General features: G+C 41.8%; 1 protein-coding gene across 6 annotated transcripts in view; it reads right to left on the bottom strand.

The window, feature by feature from the left end:
• Positions 1-14,629, bottom strand: part of CHD7 (chromodomain helicase DNA binding protein 7) — a 188,033-nt gene that overhangs the window by 18,082 nt on the left and 155,322 nt on the right. For all 6 annotated transcript variants that reach the window (XM_054499521.2, XM_054499523.2, XM_054499522.2 and 3 more), the window contains exons 16-24: positions 12,607-12,817; positions 11,878-12,073; positions 11,055-11,222; positions 10,635-10,814; positions 7,136-7,246; positions 6,841-7,046; positions 3,817-4,016; positions 3,471-3,630; positions 275-364 (exon numbers count right to left, since the gene is read on the bottom strand). In XM_054499521.2, coding sequence (XP_054355496.1) covers positions 275-364; positions 3,471-3,630; positions 3,817-4,016; positions 6,841-7,046; positions 7,136-7,246; positions 10,635-10,814; positions 11,055-11,222; positions 11,878-12,073; positions 12,607-12,817 — 1,522 coding nt within the window. The remainder of the gene's footprint in view (positions 1-274; positions 365-3,470; positions 3,631-3,816; positions 4,017-6,840; positions 7,047-7,135; positions 7,247-10,634; positions 10,815-11,054; positions 11,223-11,877; positions 12,074-12,606; positions 12,818-14,629) is intronic.

The following is a 14,629-nucleotide window of genomic DNA, read 5'->3' as shown; positions in this document are numbered from 1 at the left end:
AATGAACTTTATCACATGGTATCCCATTTTAAGGGTCATCTCAGAACACCAGTGCTTTAGTTCACACCTCTTTACACTGCAAACATAAATACAAACAGCCTTTTCCTGATTCTCATCACATCCCCAAGCATGAAGGACAAATACCGCATTCAAGATGCAAGAAAGGAGATGGGTTACTAGTGGCTTATGAAGGTTCTGAAACACAATCCATGATGTTTTCCGGCTACCCAGATTATCTCACTGAGGTTGAGAACAAACGTGAGCTCGCACTAACCTTGAGTCAGCACCCTCTAAGATCTTATCTGCCTGGTCTCCTATCACTTCTTGTCTTAGGTAGTACAGCATGCGGACACGCAGCAGGACCCTGGAGAGGAAGACAGAGGGGGGAAAAAGTTCTTAACTTCAGGACTGTTTGCCAACAGTGGCTTTTGGCAGCTGCTGCTGTTCATCCATCATCCTGCCAAGGCTGATTAGCCATGCTGTATGGTAGGCTTGAAGCGTGACAGATGGTGGCACATAATCACCTCTGTGTGGTGCTTTCTGCTGGCTTCCAACAGGCCTGCCTGGCAACCGCTCACACTGCACAGAGAGGGCCCGAGCTCAGCCCAGCCCAGGCGCACTTCATTTAGTTCTACCTAGTGCAGCTTGTGAAGTTTAGACACGTACCCTACCATTGCCTCTGAAGTATTGAAGCAAGTTTGTAAACAACTGAGCAGATGGCTTTCAGTAACTGTTCTGCTTCATTATCTCATAAAATTTCCTCAGCTGCTGCCTTAATACCATTTTTGGAAGCACATCAGAAGTTGTAGGAATAAACGAGATATAAAATCTGGTTTTACTACCTTACAATAAACCCTCAATATGGAATGTCAGGTTTTTCAGATTATACAACTTTGCTTCCGAGAAAGGAAGATGGCGACAGGGTGGGGTAGAAGGTGTGTCCTTGCTCTTCTCCTGAATGAAATACTATGTTAGACATTTTTATTCCTTCTAGTTTACTGTACCTGGGAACCTAAGTTGTAGTAGCTTGAAAAAAAAAAAAAATTAGAAAATTAAAATGTGTCCAATTCACTGACATTCTTAATCATTCTCAAGAAAGCGATTTTTTAAAACCCTTGGAATTCTAGGAACTAGATTTTCAGTCCTGCTTGGAGTTTCTCAATCGCTAAAACATAATTCTTTCAATAAAGTCCACCTGGTAAGTCCCAAAAGCCAGTGTCTACCAAAGCTAGCATCCCCTGCTGGACAGCCCTGGTGTGCATTCGGGACTGATACGTGAATCGTAGCCTTCTTGGCCATGAGTACATGATAATACAAATGCTATTTCCCCAGATGAATAATTCCATCATGTACTGGTACAGCACTTTACAACCAATGTCTCACACTTATACTAGCCCTTTTGATCTTCATGATAACCCTATGATGAAGCAGGGCAAGTTATAATTTCCATTTTCAAATGGGAAAACTGATGGTAGCAGAAGATAGGTGACAAATCTAAGGCCACAGAGTTACCTTGCACATGGCACAACTGGAACTAGGTCTTCAGGCTCTACTACACCATGCTGTTCTCAGGGTGTGGAAACTGTCCCTAAAACTTCAAAATAACAGCTAGGATTCACCACAACAGACAACTCCCAATCACACATCAACAGATGCTCTTCAACAGGCCCTCCCCCGACCACGAGCCTACTCACAGCCAGCATGGGTTCTGGATAGGCCAAGTGTGAGCTTATAAATCCCTGAAGAGACTCACTTTGGATAACTCATTTCTATTTCTTTAGATTTTTTTCTCTTGTTAACTCATGAGATTAAACATTGACTGTACCATACTGAACAGACATTTTCTAAGAGTGTAAGTGGGGTCGGACTTCAGGGAGCACTCTTGTGCCACAGCAGTAACCACCAAGTTTCTGAGATACCAAAAGGGTTGGAGGTAATGGTTCTGAAGATGCCTCAGAGCCTCACCACAGCCCCAAGGAGCGGGGAAGACTTCCGAGCTGACGCTGCCCTCATCTACTCGGGTTCAAACCTGGTTCTGCCCCCTAACTGGCTGAGGGTCCTTGAGGAGGTTACTCAACTTTAGTCTCATTTTTCTTGTCAGTTAAATGGGGATAAAAATCATACTAATCTTAGACAACTCAAACAGATAATCCATATAAAGTGCTTGGCATGCTGCCAGTATTATGTGCTCAGACTTTGTTGCTGCTACTTTTACAAAGAGAAATGCATACTTATTTACATCCTGCCTTATCCAGCTGAGATCTTGCTGCCGAGGTCTACTGGACTCACCAGGAAAGTGAGTCCTCAAGAGGCTGAATAACTTGCTCAAGGTCACACGAAGCTAGGACATAGAGCTGATCAGTAGCATTGTTGCCTGAACTAGTGATACGGAAAAATGCATATTCAGAACAAGGAAACAACATATGCAGATGTTAGTTTAATAGGAACTGTTAACAGAATCCCAAGCAATGAAATAAATTTAGTTTCAATATTCTTCAATTATCTATAGTCAGTTTTTGGAAATAAAGGTAAGAAATATGATTCTAAGCTCACAGGCAGAAAAAATGGACCCAGCAACTGAGGCAATATTAAGCAAAAAATAATACATGAACTCCCCAGTCTTCCCTCCACTGTACGCAGTTAGTTGAAGGTGGGATCATATAACGCTGACTACTATTCTCTAACCAATACTGGTTAAAAACCAGTCCTCTACAATGCTCATGGCACCATTATTCACAACAGCCATGATAACCAGCCCAAGTGTCCGTCAACAGATGACTGGGACAAACAAAACGTGGCGTATACACACAATGGAATACTATTCAGCCATAAACAGGAATGAAATTCTGACATTGTAACACAAACGAACCTTGAAAATATTAAGTGAAGTAAGCCAGGCACAGAAGGACAAATAATCTGTGATTCCCCTAGGAGATACACAGAATAGACAAACTAATAGAAACAGAAAGTAGAATAGTGATTGCCAGGGGCCAGGCAAGTTACTGTTTAATTGATATAGTGTTTATATTTGGGAAGATGGAAACATTTCGGGTACAGATAGTGAGTATACAGCATTGTGAGTATAATTAATGCCAATGAATTGTTCACTTATAAATGGTAAAAATGGTAAATGTTGTGTCGTGTATCTTACCATGTTAAAAAAATAATCAGTCACCTAAAGGTATGCTCTCCTGTAACTTGACACCACATTTCAAGAAAAATGGTAAGGCTGTGCAAAGGCAATAACTACACCATTTAAAAGTCTTAATAACAGAGCTGTCCCTCCATATCCGCAGGAGTATCGTTCCAGGACCCCCCTCAGACACCAAGATCCGCAGATGCTCAGGTCCTTCAGTTGACCCTCCAAATCTGCGAGTTCTGCATCTGCAGACATGAAGGGCCAACTGCATGTATTTTTTAAAGAATAAAAAGGGAATTAAGCTCTCCAGGTCCACCCTCTAATAACATACTTGTTACAGTGATGCTTCAGGTGTTTCTTGTAGCTGTCTTCCTGGAACAGGGCATCTGGGTTGCAGCTGGCCAGCCAGTCGGCATCCTGCACCACCGGCTGTGTGCTCTGGGCTTTCACCTTCTTTCCCTTCCTTCCCCTTGGCACAGGGGCTGACAAACCTAGAATCACCATCATAATAATAATAGAAGCCTTTTACATTCCAGTTATAGTGTCAATGGCAGAGAGCTTAATGCATGAGGCAGGGAAATACGGGGTGTATGTCACATCTCTTTATCAACAGCATGTCACAAAGGTTCCTGGTGGCTTTGTGACCCTGTTGCACAAACAGCATGGTGGAGACCTACCGGAATGGTTGACCAAGGCTCGAGTCTGGCCATCTGCTGTGGGTGTGATCAGATCCCAGATGAAGCTTTTGATATTCTCATCCCCTTTGTAATGATTAAGACAGTACACCAGGATGGTTCTGCAGATGGTTTCTACATCTTGCTCAGTGAGTTGGCGTTTATAGCGTCCGTGGGAAAGAATGTCTGTCCACCGTCCCCAACTGCAAAGCAAATATCCAGCATGCAGAGGTGCCTGTAAGTTTTGATTTATGGCTTTACTTTAACAGTCAGGTACCAGCGTTGGGAAATCCTGGGTCAAAACTAGCAACAATTCACACTGGGTGATAGGAAAGCAATCCAGGGTGCAAGAGTTAAAAACACTCCCTTACACAGTAAGCTGCCCCTCAGTTCACTGCTCCTAAGCGCATGAGTTGAACTGCTACAAGAATAACGCCCACAAAGCTAACCCTGGCCTTTCCAGGTAAATGAAGGATGTAGCAGCAATTTTCAGGACATGAGTGCATCCAAGGGCCTGGAAATTACGGACTTTGCTTCACACTGTCATGATTAGTACATTTTGATGTTGACCAACAATCTGAGATAAAAGGCAACTCAAGATAAAAGGTGTGACTACCCCAAAATCAAGGATGCGATGCTGCACAGTATGGCTGCATCAATCCACCTCTAAGGGGATGCCCAGTCACTGGTGAAAGGTTCTGGAAAGCTCTGAAGTTCCTTTTGAAACAGGGAGTAATAACCCCAAGCATAAGAACTATTACAGGCAAGATATTCTGCCAACCCTCAGGTCCTCATGAGAAATGAGTGGGAGAAAGGACTACGGACAGAAGACAGAAGCAAACAGACAACACACCATGGGGCCTGACTGCCTGTTTCGTGTTATAATCCCAGGCTAAACAGTGCTGTGCTGTCTCATCTGGGAGCTATGGAGTAAGACCACACAACAAATAGGTACGGAGGCAGGCAGCAGCAGGTGCTGTCTGAGCCATGTCTTCTCCCAGGCGACAGCAGACTGAGCCACCAAGGCAGTGCCCATGGTATGAACAACCCCTCTGCTGCAGACTGACAGTTGTGTTTGGAGCAGAGAGCAGTGCACATCCTCCCTCAGGCCCTGCCCCTCACTTGGTCTCTTGTCACTCCCTGGTCCTCTCTGGTTCCTGTGAACTTCTTGAAGTTTCTCCAACCACAAGGCTAGCTCTCACTGCTAGGCTTTAGAACACACTACTCTATCTGCTGGGACCTCACTTCCCTTCCCTACCCAAACCCCAGCACTCCCTCTTACCCTGGCTGATTTGTGATATCCACCAAGTCACAAACTGTACATGCCACCTTTTGTGGAATTCCTCCTTTCACTCCTCCTAACCCCAGAAGTGGGGAGACAACACTGGAGCTGTCTTAACAGCGAGCTGACAGGCTCTATGCTCCACAGCGGAGTGCTTCCCTGTCACAGTATTGTCACAGTCTGCACCACTTCTACTTGCTCACCTGCCTGCCTGAGCCATGACTGTCTTGCTCAGAGCTCCACCCCTAGTGACTGAGAGGATCCTAGACAGTGCCCAGCACATAGGTGTTCAGCACGTAGTGATAACAATGGGAAGAGGGAAGGGCCTGACTGAAAGACAATCTGCGCTAAGCACACTTCTTAGCTGTAGGAGTTATTTATGTGTTCCATTCCTAAAGTTACCCACAGAACTCTCAAATCTGATGATTGTGCTGAAACATGGCAGCAGGCATGGGTAGAAAAGGGCTTTTGGGGGCAGGGCTTTTGGGACACAGGGGGTGAGTCTCTGCCCCATGTAAGAAGAGACAAGAGAGGATGTCCAGCTTCACAGATAATGATGATGGACTTCTGTTGAATAAGCATTTATCAGCACTGTGTGTCTGCTCACACTGCACTACACACTGAGGGCACAATGAAGGAGCTTCCATCCTCAAGGAGCTGCAAATTGAAAGAGGGAGGCGACTCAAAAATTGTAAACAACATGATGAGTGTGATGGGAAGTGCAGGCCAGACTTAGTTGCAGAGCACAAGCTGATGCCTGCGTCTGACACCCACGGAGAGCAGAAGGGAGGTAGGTCACCTCCCAGTGGAGGTACACGTTGGGGGGTCCTCTAGGCAGTGGGAAGAGCTTGTGCAAAGACACAGATGAGATGGAGCATGGTACACTGAAGGAGATGAAGCCGTCTGTCCTAACAGAAGCTTGGACTGCCCATGGGAAAGAACCAACAGAAGACAAGGGCCCAGAAGAGCTCTGGATGCCATGTCAGCATATGTTTGTGTTTACTCTGAAACTAATGGTAATTCATTGGAAGAAATCATCCAAGACAGGATGTCATCAGATCTGTAGAAAGGTTACTCTAGTAGCAGTTTTTTTTTTTTTTTTTTAACAGGAGTTGCCTGTAGTCCCACAATCTGCTAGAGAACTCTTTATTGACCAATTCAGATATTTACTGAGCACCCTGCCATTCGAAGTACTGCTTCGGGCATCACAGTGATTCAGAGATAAATCAGACATGGATCCTGCCTTTCAGAAACCTGTAGTCCAGCAGGAAAAATACAACACTTTCACAAAGTTCAAATGACCATTCATGTTTCATATGAGTTGCAAGGAAGAATTTAACAAGTGAGATTACTGCCTTCAACAATTTTTTATAAAAGAAATATTAAAAGCTTACGACAGTCATAAATTTTATGCAAAGCTTGTAAAGTGAGAAAAGATTATGTAATTTTGACACTTTGTTCTTAATTATTAATAATCAACATGTAAATCTGGATCTGGCCTAATTGCTTAAGGTACACACAAGCACCTTAACTTCAGGTGACCTCTGAACCAGAAGCATCTGAACAACTTAGATTATGTTAACCAAATGGCTCCAAAGCCCTGTAAAGTTACTGCAGAAGCATTCATTTGACTGTGCAAAGGGGTGTCACACAAATTCAAACACAAATATAGCTTTTCTCTACCAGTTGGGAATTCTAACTACAGTTACAATAAAATTCCATCTTACGTAGTGAGTCCTACTTACCCATAGACAAGCAGATTCTTCTCCACCCTGAAACACTCACTCCTTGCATAGCCCTGTGACTTATCCTGGGGGCGCCGTGGCTTTGCACAGGGCTTTTCTTCAGAATCACTTTCCAAGTCTGAGAACTCCATCAGCTCATCTTCCTTCACTGCACTGTAGAGCCTGGTCTGCTTTCTCACTCTTGGAGTATCAATAACCAGGTTGTTCTAACAAAAGAGAAGATACATTTGAAACTTCTCAAAGAGTGGCTCTTGGTTTAGATCAGATAGGTGTTCGAATGGGACTTCTTACTCACCCTCCCATTCAAGGCATCAATATCCAATTCAGCCTTCTTAGCCCACTTTTGCCAGAAATTTGGATCATCCAAGGAAATATCTGTTCTATTTCCAGATGCAACAAAACTGGCCTAAAGAGAAAAAAGAAACGCATTACTTTGAGAAGCTTTTCTCAGAAGTAGAATGTAAAGCAGCTTTTATGTATTTGCTCCAATATTGTGCATTCCCCCACTTACGCCAGACACTACAGTAGATGGGACTAGAATGACAGACTGGCCCTCAGGCAGCTCACTGACCAGGGCCTGAGATCAAACCAAAGAATTACACTGCAGCATGATAAATGACAGGGAGCAAGGGTATAGACCAGTGCAAGTGATATACAGAGGAGGGGCCTCTAACCTGGTTCAGGCAGGGTGTTGCTGGAAACTGAGAAGAAAAGGCTCTTCCATAAAATGATGCCTGAACCATTTTAAAACATTCATAAAACAGGAAAGCATGTGGAAATGTTCACAGCAGAGCACGTGCCAAGGCACAGAGAGTAAAGGGGATAAGGTAGTCAGGGAAGAAGAGCCAGAGGTCAAGCTGGTGAGGGAGAGAGAAGCCAGGTCAAGCAGTGTCTTGTATGTGTTATTAACAGGGTTTGAACTCTATCCTGAGGGAACCAGGAACTATTTGAAAATAGGAATAATCTCATTATGGACACAATCATATCCAGAGTCACAAGTTGGAAAGGTCATACCAATGCTTGGAGCATGGAGGTCAGAACACAGCAGAAGAGGCCACTGTAATAATTTACAGAAGAAATAACAAAATGGAGAAAAGAAGGTGGTTTAGAAACACATTCTTTAGGCCAGGCATGGTGGCTCACACCTGTAATCCCAGCACTTTGGGAGGCCGAGGTGGGTAGATGGCTTGAGGTCAGGAGTTTGAGACCAGCCTGGCTAACATGATGAAACCCTGTCTCTACAAAAAACGCAAAAATTAGCCAGGCATGGTGGTGCACACCTGTAATCCTAGCTACTCGGGAAGCTGAGGCAACAGAATTGCTTGAACCCAGGAGGTGGAGGTTGCAGTGAGCCGAGATTGCGCCACTGCACTCCAACGTGGGCAACAGAGCAAGACTCTGTCAAAAAAAAAAGAAACATATTCTTTAAAAGGTAAAATTCTTGGGAAGCTGAAGGTGGAAGGTCACTTGAGCCATGTGTTCAAGTCTGGCCTGGGCAACATAGTGAGACATCATCCCAAAAATAAAACAAAAGGCAAAATTAATGGAGTCAGAATCTAGGTACAAGTGAAATATGAAAGAAGAGGAAGCCAGGAAAAACCTCAGCATCCATCTCAGGCATCTGAATGATGTCAGTCAGGTGGACAAACAGAGACAGGGGCAGGAGGAGAGACAGGGGTGATAAGTTTGGCTGTGCACATATTGAATACACAGTGCCTGTGAGCTCTGAGAAAATAATCTGACACAAGGCTGAAAGATGTAAGGGAGAAGATGTGGGTCTCAAAACCCACAGGAGAAGAGCCTTTCCAGATTGGAGCAGCTAGGACAATCGGATAGCCACATGCAAAATGAAGGTTGGACCCCTACCTCACACCATACACAAAACTCTATCCAAATGGGATCACAGACCAAAATGTAAGAGTTAAAAACTATAAATCTTGGAATCTAAGTTATGCTAGTGAATAACATTATGCTAACTGAATGAAGCCAGACACAAAAGATCATATACCATATGATTCCATTTATATGAACTGCCCACTGTCCAGAGTAGGCAAATCTGTAGAAAACATAAATCTTTGTGGGCTTGGGTTTGACAATGCACTAAAAACACAAGCGATAAAATAAATTTGGTAAACTGGGCTTCATTAAAATTACATGCTATTAAGAAGAGAGGAGGAGAAAATATCTGCAATCATATTAATACAGAACTTTCATACAGAACATATTTTAAGTCTGAAACATTAATAAAAAGAAACTCAAAAAATGAACAAAGAACTTAAATAGAATTTTTTCCAAAGATGATCTACATCTGGCCAATAAGCACACGAAAAGATGCTCAATATCATCAGAGAAATGCAAATAAAAACCAGAGTGGGATATGACCTCACACCCATATGACCTCACACCCATTAGGATGGCTAAAACTAAAAACTCAGATAATAAAAAGTATTGGGGAGGATATGGAGTTCCATTTCCTCCATATCCTCATCTATACTTCTTACTATCTGACTTGGAAGGAAAATAGTACAGTCACTTTAGAAAACAGTCTGGCAGTTCCTCAAAGGGTCAAACATGAAGTTAACATAGGACCCAGCAATTCCACTCCTGGTATATACCCAAGAGAAATGAAAACAAATCCATATAAAAACTTGTACACAAATATCCATAACAACATTCTTCATAATAACCAATAGTAAAAACAACCCAGATGTCCATTATCAACAAGTAAATGTGGTATACCCATAACATGGAATATTGTTCAGCAATAAAAAGGAATGAATTACTGATCCACGCTACAACATGGATGAACCTCAAAAACATTATGCTAAGTGAATGAAGTCAGACACAAAAGATCATACATCATCTGATTCCATTTACATGAACTGTCCACTGTCCAGAAAAGGCAAATCTGTAGAAAAAGAAAGTAGATTCATGCTTTCCAGATATGGCAGACTGGTATGGACAGGAAGGGGGAATGACTGCTAATGAGCATGAGGACCCTTCTGGGGTAATGGAAATGTTCCAAACTTAGATTGTGGCAATATTTGCTCAAGTCTGTAATATGGTAAAGGCATTGAATTGTACACGAAAGAGAGGTTAATTGTATGGTCAGTTAATTACATTTCAATAAACTTGTTAAAAATAAAAGTACAGAGTGGGCCTCAGTGAGATGGCTAGAACAAAATGCAGGTGAAACCTCAGAAGGGGCTCTCAGGTGGAACCATCCAGTGTACTCAGTGGTGACCCTGGCCAGAGCAGCTCTGATAGAGAGGCAGGGAACGGGTGCAAGCTGGAAGCTGAGAAAGCTGAAAAATAAGTAGAAAGGGAGACAGTAGAGGCTGCAGTAGGTTACGTTTGTGTGGATTTTAGCTTTGAAGAGTTTACATATGGAGATATAGCTAAAGGAGAAAACAGAGGAGAGGTGTTTTTAAAGGAGTGACTTGATCATTCTTATAGGCTGTTTCAAAAACCAGCATCTGGGGAGAGAAGGAAGATGCCAACGGAGCAGGATCTCAGAAGTGGAGAGGATAGAGTCTAGAACACAAGTTAGCGATTAGCCTCAGGAGCTGGGAAGCAGATACAAGGATGACAAGGTGAGGGCCAATACCAGTGGCAGGTACACAGAAGATAAACCAAAGCATAAAGAAAGCTTCATGTGCCAGGGGTTCCACAGGGAGTTAATGATTAATTTGATTAATTCCCAATGCATCTTGTAAGCACTTTTACAAGGTACTTTTCACATGAACTCCGTCATGCTTCTATGGAAAACCTGGCCTCTTCAGATCGATTCACACCTTAGCAAATGTGGAACCTTTCCCTTCCGACTCAATGGTAATGGTGTGGGTTCGACGTAGGAGGATCTGATCAATATCTTCTTCACAGAATTTAGACCCTTCATCCTCCTCATCCATGAGTGCACCATAGGCCCCTTTTCGTAGAAGATCCTCTATTTCTTTCTTGGAAAGCTGTTGTACCTGTTTTAGAGAAATATTTAAAATACTCAAAATAATTTAGAATTAAGAGGTTTGCAGACTAAACAAATGCTGCATTTTTCTCAAAGAGAGTAAACCTAAATTATAACAAAGGAAAGTGTTACAAAATACACTTAAAATATTGAGGTCGAAAAATAATCAAAGGCTGAGTAATTTCTTACTATTAGTTAAATAAAGGAAGGTGCCAGAATAAATGAATGGTTTGGGCAAGGGTGGTTTTACCCCATTGGTAGCATTTTCTCTTCCACTCATAGACTGTAGCACAGCTTTATCCAGGCCCAGTTTCAAACTAGCCTTGTCGAACATTTCCCTTTCATAGGAATTTCTTGTAATCAGCCTGTAGATTTTCACAGATTTGCTCTGTCCTATTCTATGACATCTAGCCTGAGCCTGGAAGAAAAATGAAATTAATAGTTACTGCAATGAACCAAATGTTCGTGACTCCCCACCAAATTCACATGCTGAAACCCTCATTCCAATGTGATGGTATTTGGAGGTGGGGCCTTAGGGAAGTAATTAGGTCATGAGGGTGGAGTCCTCACGAACAGGATTAGTGCTCATATAAAGAGGCGAGAGAGCTGGCTCTCTTTAAGCTGGGTGAGGACACAGCAAGACGATAACTGTCCATAAACCAGGAATAGGGCCCTCACCAAGAACCTGACTCTGCTGGCACTCTGATTTTGGACTTCCAACCTCCAGAACTGTGAGAAATAAATGTCTGTTGTTTAAGCCACCCAATTTATGGTATTTTGTTAAGGAGACCTGAGCTAAGACGGCTACCAAAGAATGACAAGACTCAACTGCCAGTTCTAAGACCCTATCTATGTGCCAATAAATAGAGGTGCAGTTTAGAAGAAGGTTAAAACTAAAAAATTTCTTCTCACATTATTAATCAACAGGTTACTAGTTGGTTACTTGCTCTGAATCATAGGACACAGCCTGAGTGACGATGCAACATTAATTTATGGGTCTGACTGGGACTCTCTGTCATAGTAAGCAGAATGTCTTCTTTTTTAAAGGCATCAGGACTTTCTTGTGCATTTACCTGGAGGTCATTTTGGGGATTCCAGTCTGAATCAAAGATAATGCAGGTATCAGCAGCAGTGAGGTTAATGCCTAAACCTCCTGCCCTTGTACACAGGAGGAAAACAAACCTATCAGAATCAGGTTTGGAGAATCTGTCGATAGCTGCCTGGCGGAGGTTGCCTCTTACTCGGCCGTCGATCCTTTCATATGGGTACCTAGAAAACATCAGTGTGAACAAGGAGGCCTGACACATAGCGACAACATACTTGCTCCTTTTTTAAATTTTTAATTATTACAATATGGAATACATATTAAAAAGATTAATATGACTTAACAGAACTAATCTCAGAGCAAATAGGGTTTATTGGCGTTTTTTATATAATTGATTGAATGACCAAGGATTAAATTTTATTTTACTTCCTCTCCAGGGAAATAGTTAAATTCTAAAAACAGCTGACACCTATAACAGTAAGATAACAAATAATTTCAATTTTAAGTAAGAACTATTCTCCCCTACTCAAATAAAGGCAACGGGGAAATAAAATTGCCTAAAAACGTATGCAGTGTCCTCCTGTAGTCAACACATAAAATAATCATCATATACATCTATAGATTTAAAAATGACATGTGATGCATTTCCCCCATTCTAGCCCCTTTATCATAGATTCCACTTTTAGGTGGACTGCTTGGACCCCTGTGAAGGTAATTTTAGATTTCCTTTTTATTATTCTGATATGGTGGTCCTCACCGTCTTTGAATGAGGTAGTCTTCCAGTATGTCCAAGCAGCGCACCATCTGGGAAAAGATAAGCACCCTGTGGCCACCAGCCTTCAGTTTTGGCAGCAGCTTGTCAATCAGCACTAGCTTGCCAGCAGCCTGGATCATTGCCTGGAGCTGAAAATCTGGAGACTCTGCATTGTGTGTTTCTTTAAACTCTTCCAAAATTTTCTCTTCAGCACCTGCAGAGATTGGACAGCATAACGTGAATACTGTAAAAGGTTTTTATTACTAAAAACAATGAACTTGCTTTCAAAACCCATTGCAAACTGTAGGAACCAGAACACCAAACTCCTGCTTATGAACAAGAATCCATCCACTTACTCACAGTTGGGTCTATACAAAACTGTGGATGTACAAAAGGGATAAAAGTTTTAAGCACAACACATTGAGGCATTTAGGGGGAAAACCACATTTTTCAACAAACAAATGTTTGCTGTCTGTAAAAACGGAATTTCAACAACAGACTGTCAAGCCAGAAGTGGCAGAAACAAGCCAAGGGCCAGATACCTACAGAAAATTTGGAACCTAAATTGCTAAAGAAATGAAGAAATGTTTACTAGCTGAACATAAACACAAACAACAAAATCTGTTCCGAAATGAAAAAACAAAGGAATAGAGTCCTAACAATTATAGCGTAAGAGCAATAGTAGTTTGGATCTATAATTGCATATTAATATAGGCAAAGGAACTACAAAAAGAGGAATTTATTTCCAGGACAATTTCTTGGAATATTTGTGGAGGACCTAAGCATACATCTACTGTAATCTCTAAATCTCCCTCCACATTCATTCCCATCTGGTAATTTTTCCTAAGATACAAAAATTCTATCTTGAACTATCCAAATCTTTTAAAATTAAAAACAAACAAACCTTTAAGTGTTTGACACAAGACTTCTGTGTTTAAACCCTTCTTTTCCCTCTCGTAGCCCCACATGGATTTTTGCTGGTCCAAAGACTTGGGTACATTGGAAAGAGGCCTCAAGAAGATGACATCTTCCTAAGGAAAGATGGCCCAAGACATCCCTGCCTGACACATGCTTATTTAGGAAGCAGCAGGCTAAGCTTCCTTCAACTGCTTAGGTGGCTTAACTAGAATTACGCAGCATTGGTCTGGCCTCCTCCTGCCTCTGGGGTTAATCAGGACATAGCTGTTGTGTTCAGCTCTTTTCCCTGAAGGTGGAGGATGTGCTCAACTATTCTTCAGAAAATACAAACACACACATTCATCTTAATGGGATTGTTTCCCAGACTTTAACTGTGCCAGAAACTTAAAACTACCTTCCTACCACTGGTTTTTAACATGTGAACTAACTATACACAAGATGGGGATACATAAACCTCAAAGAGGCTTTAAAGGTTGGGTCAGTGGGACAGACAACCACAGTCTCTCACATGGTACTGCTGCAACAAGCACAGATGTAACAAAAGTGCAATTCTATCTGTACTTTAAGGCTGCATGTAGAAATTACCTTATGACACGGTCAAATGCAGAAATACAGCCTGTTAATTATTAATCAACAAATAATTTACTGAGAACAGATTAAAGTCACTTAATGTCTTCCCAAGCACTAAGGCCTTCCACAAAATACACTGACTTCTTATGAAGGGAGACTGGCCCTCACTCCTTTTTCCAAGTGAACGAAAAGCTAATATTCAGAATGTTTCTTTAAGTATGGAAAATAAATGCAAGAGTAAAGAGCAAAATGCTGTTTAAGAGCATTAGCAAGAATGTTCTTGAATAAAGTTAAATATTTTTTAAAACATGAAATTTAGAAACACAGATTCTAGATTCAGGACAAGCCCCTCAAGAGACAGGGGAAACAGATTTAAGTGCACATGTTACATTAGGTCTCTTTCAAGTGTATTTCTTGTACAATACATCATAAGCTCTGAAATTCAGAAATAAGTTTTACTCTTATGATATTTGGTTAATTATTTTTTGTCCGTACTAAGTTAAAATCCACAATATAAAATATACTATTTTAGCCATTT

Source organism: Pongo pygmaeus, chromosome 7 (assembly GCF_028885625.2).
Source record: "Pongo pygmaeus isolate AG05252 chromosome 7, NHGRI_mPonPyg2-v2.0_pri, whole genome shotgun sequence".
NCBI classification, from domain to species: Eukaryota; Metazoa; Chordata; class Mammalia; order Primates; family Hominidae; genus Pongo; species Pongo pygmaeus.
This window is presented reverse-complemented; position numbering and strand designations above follow the sequence as displayed.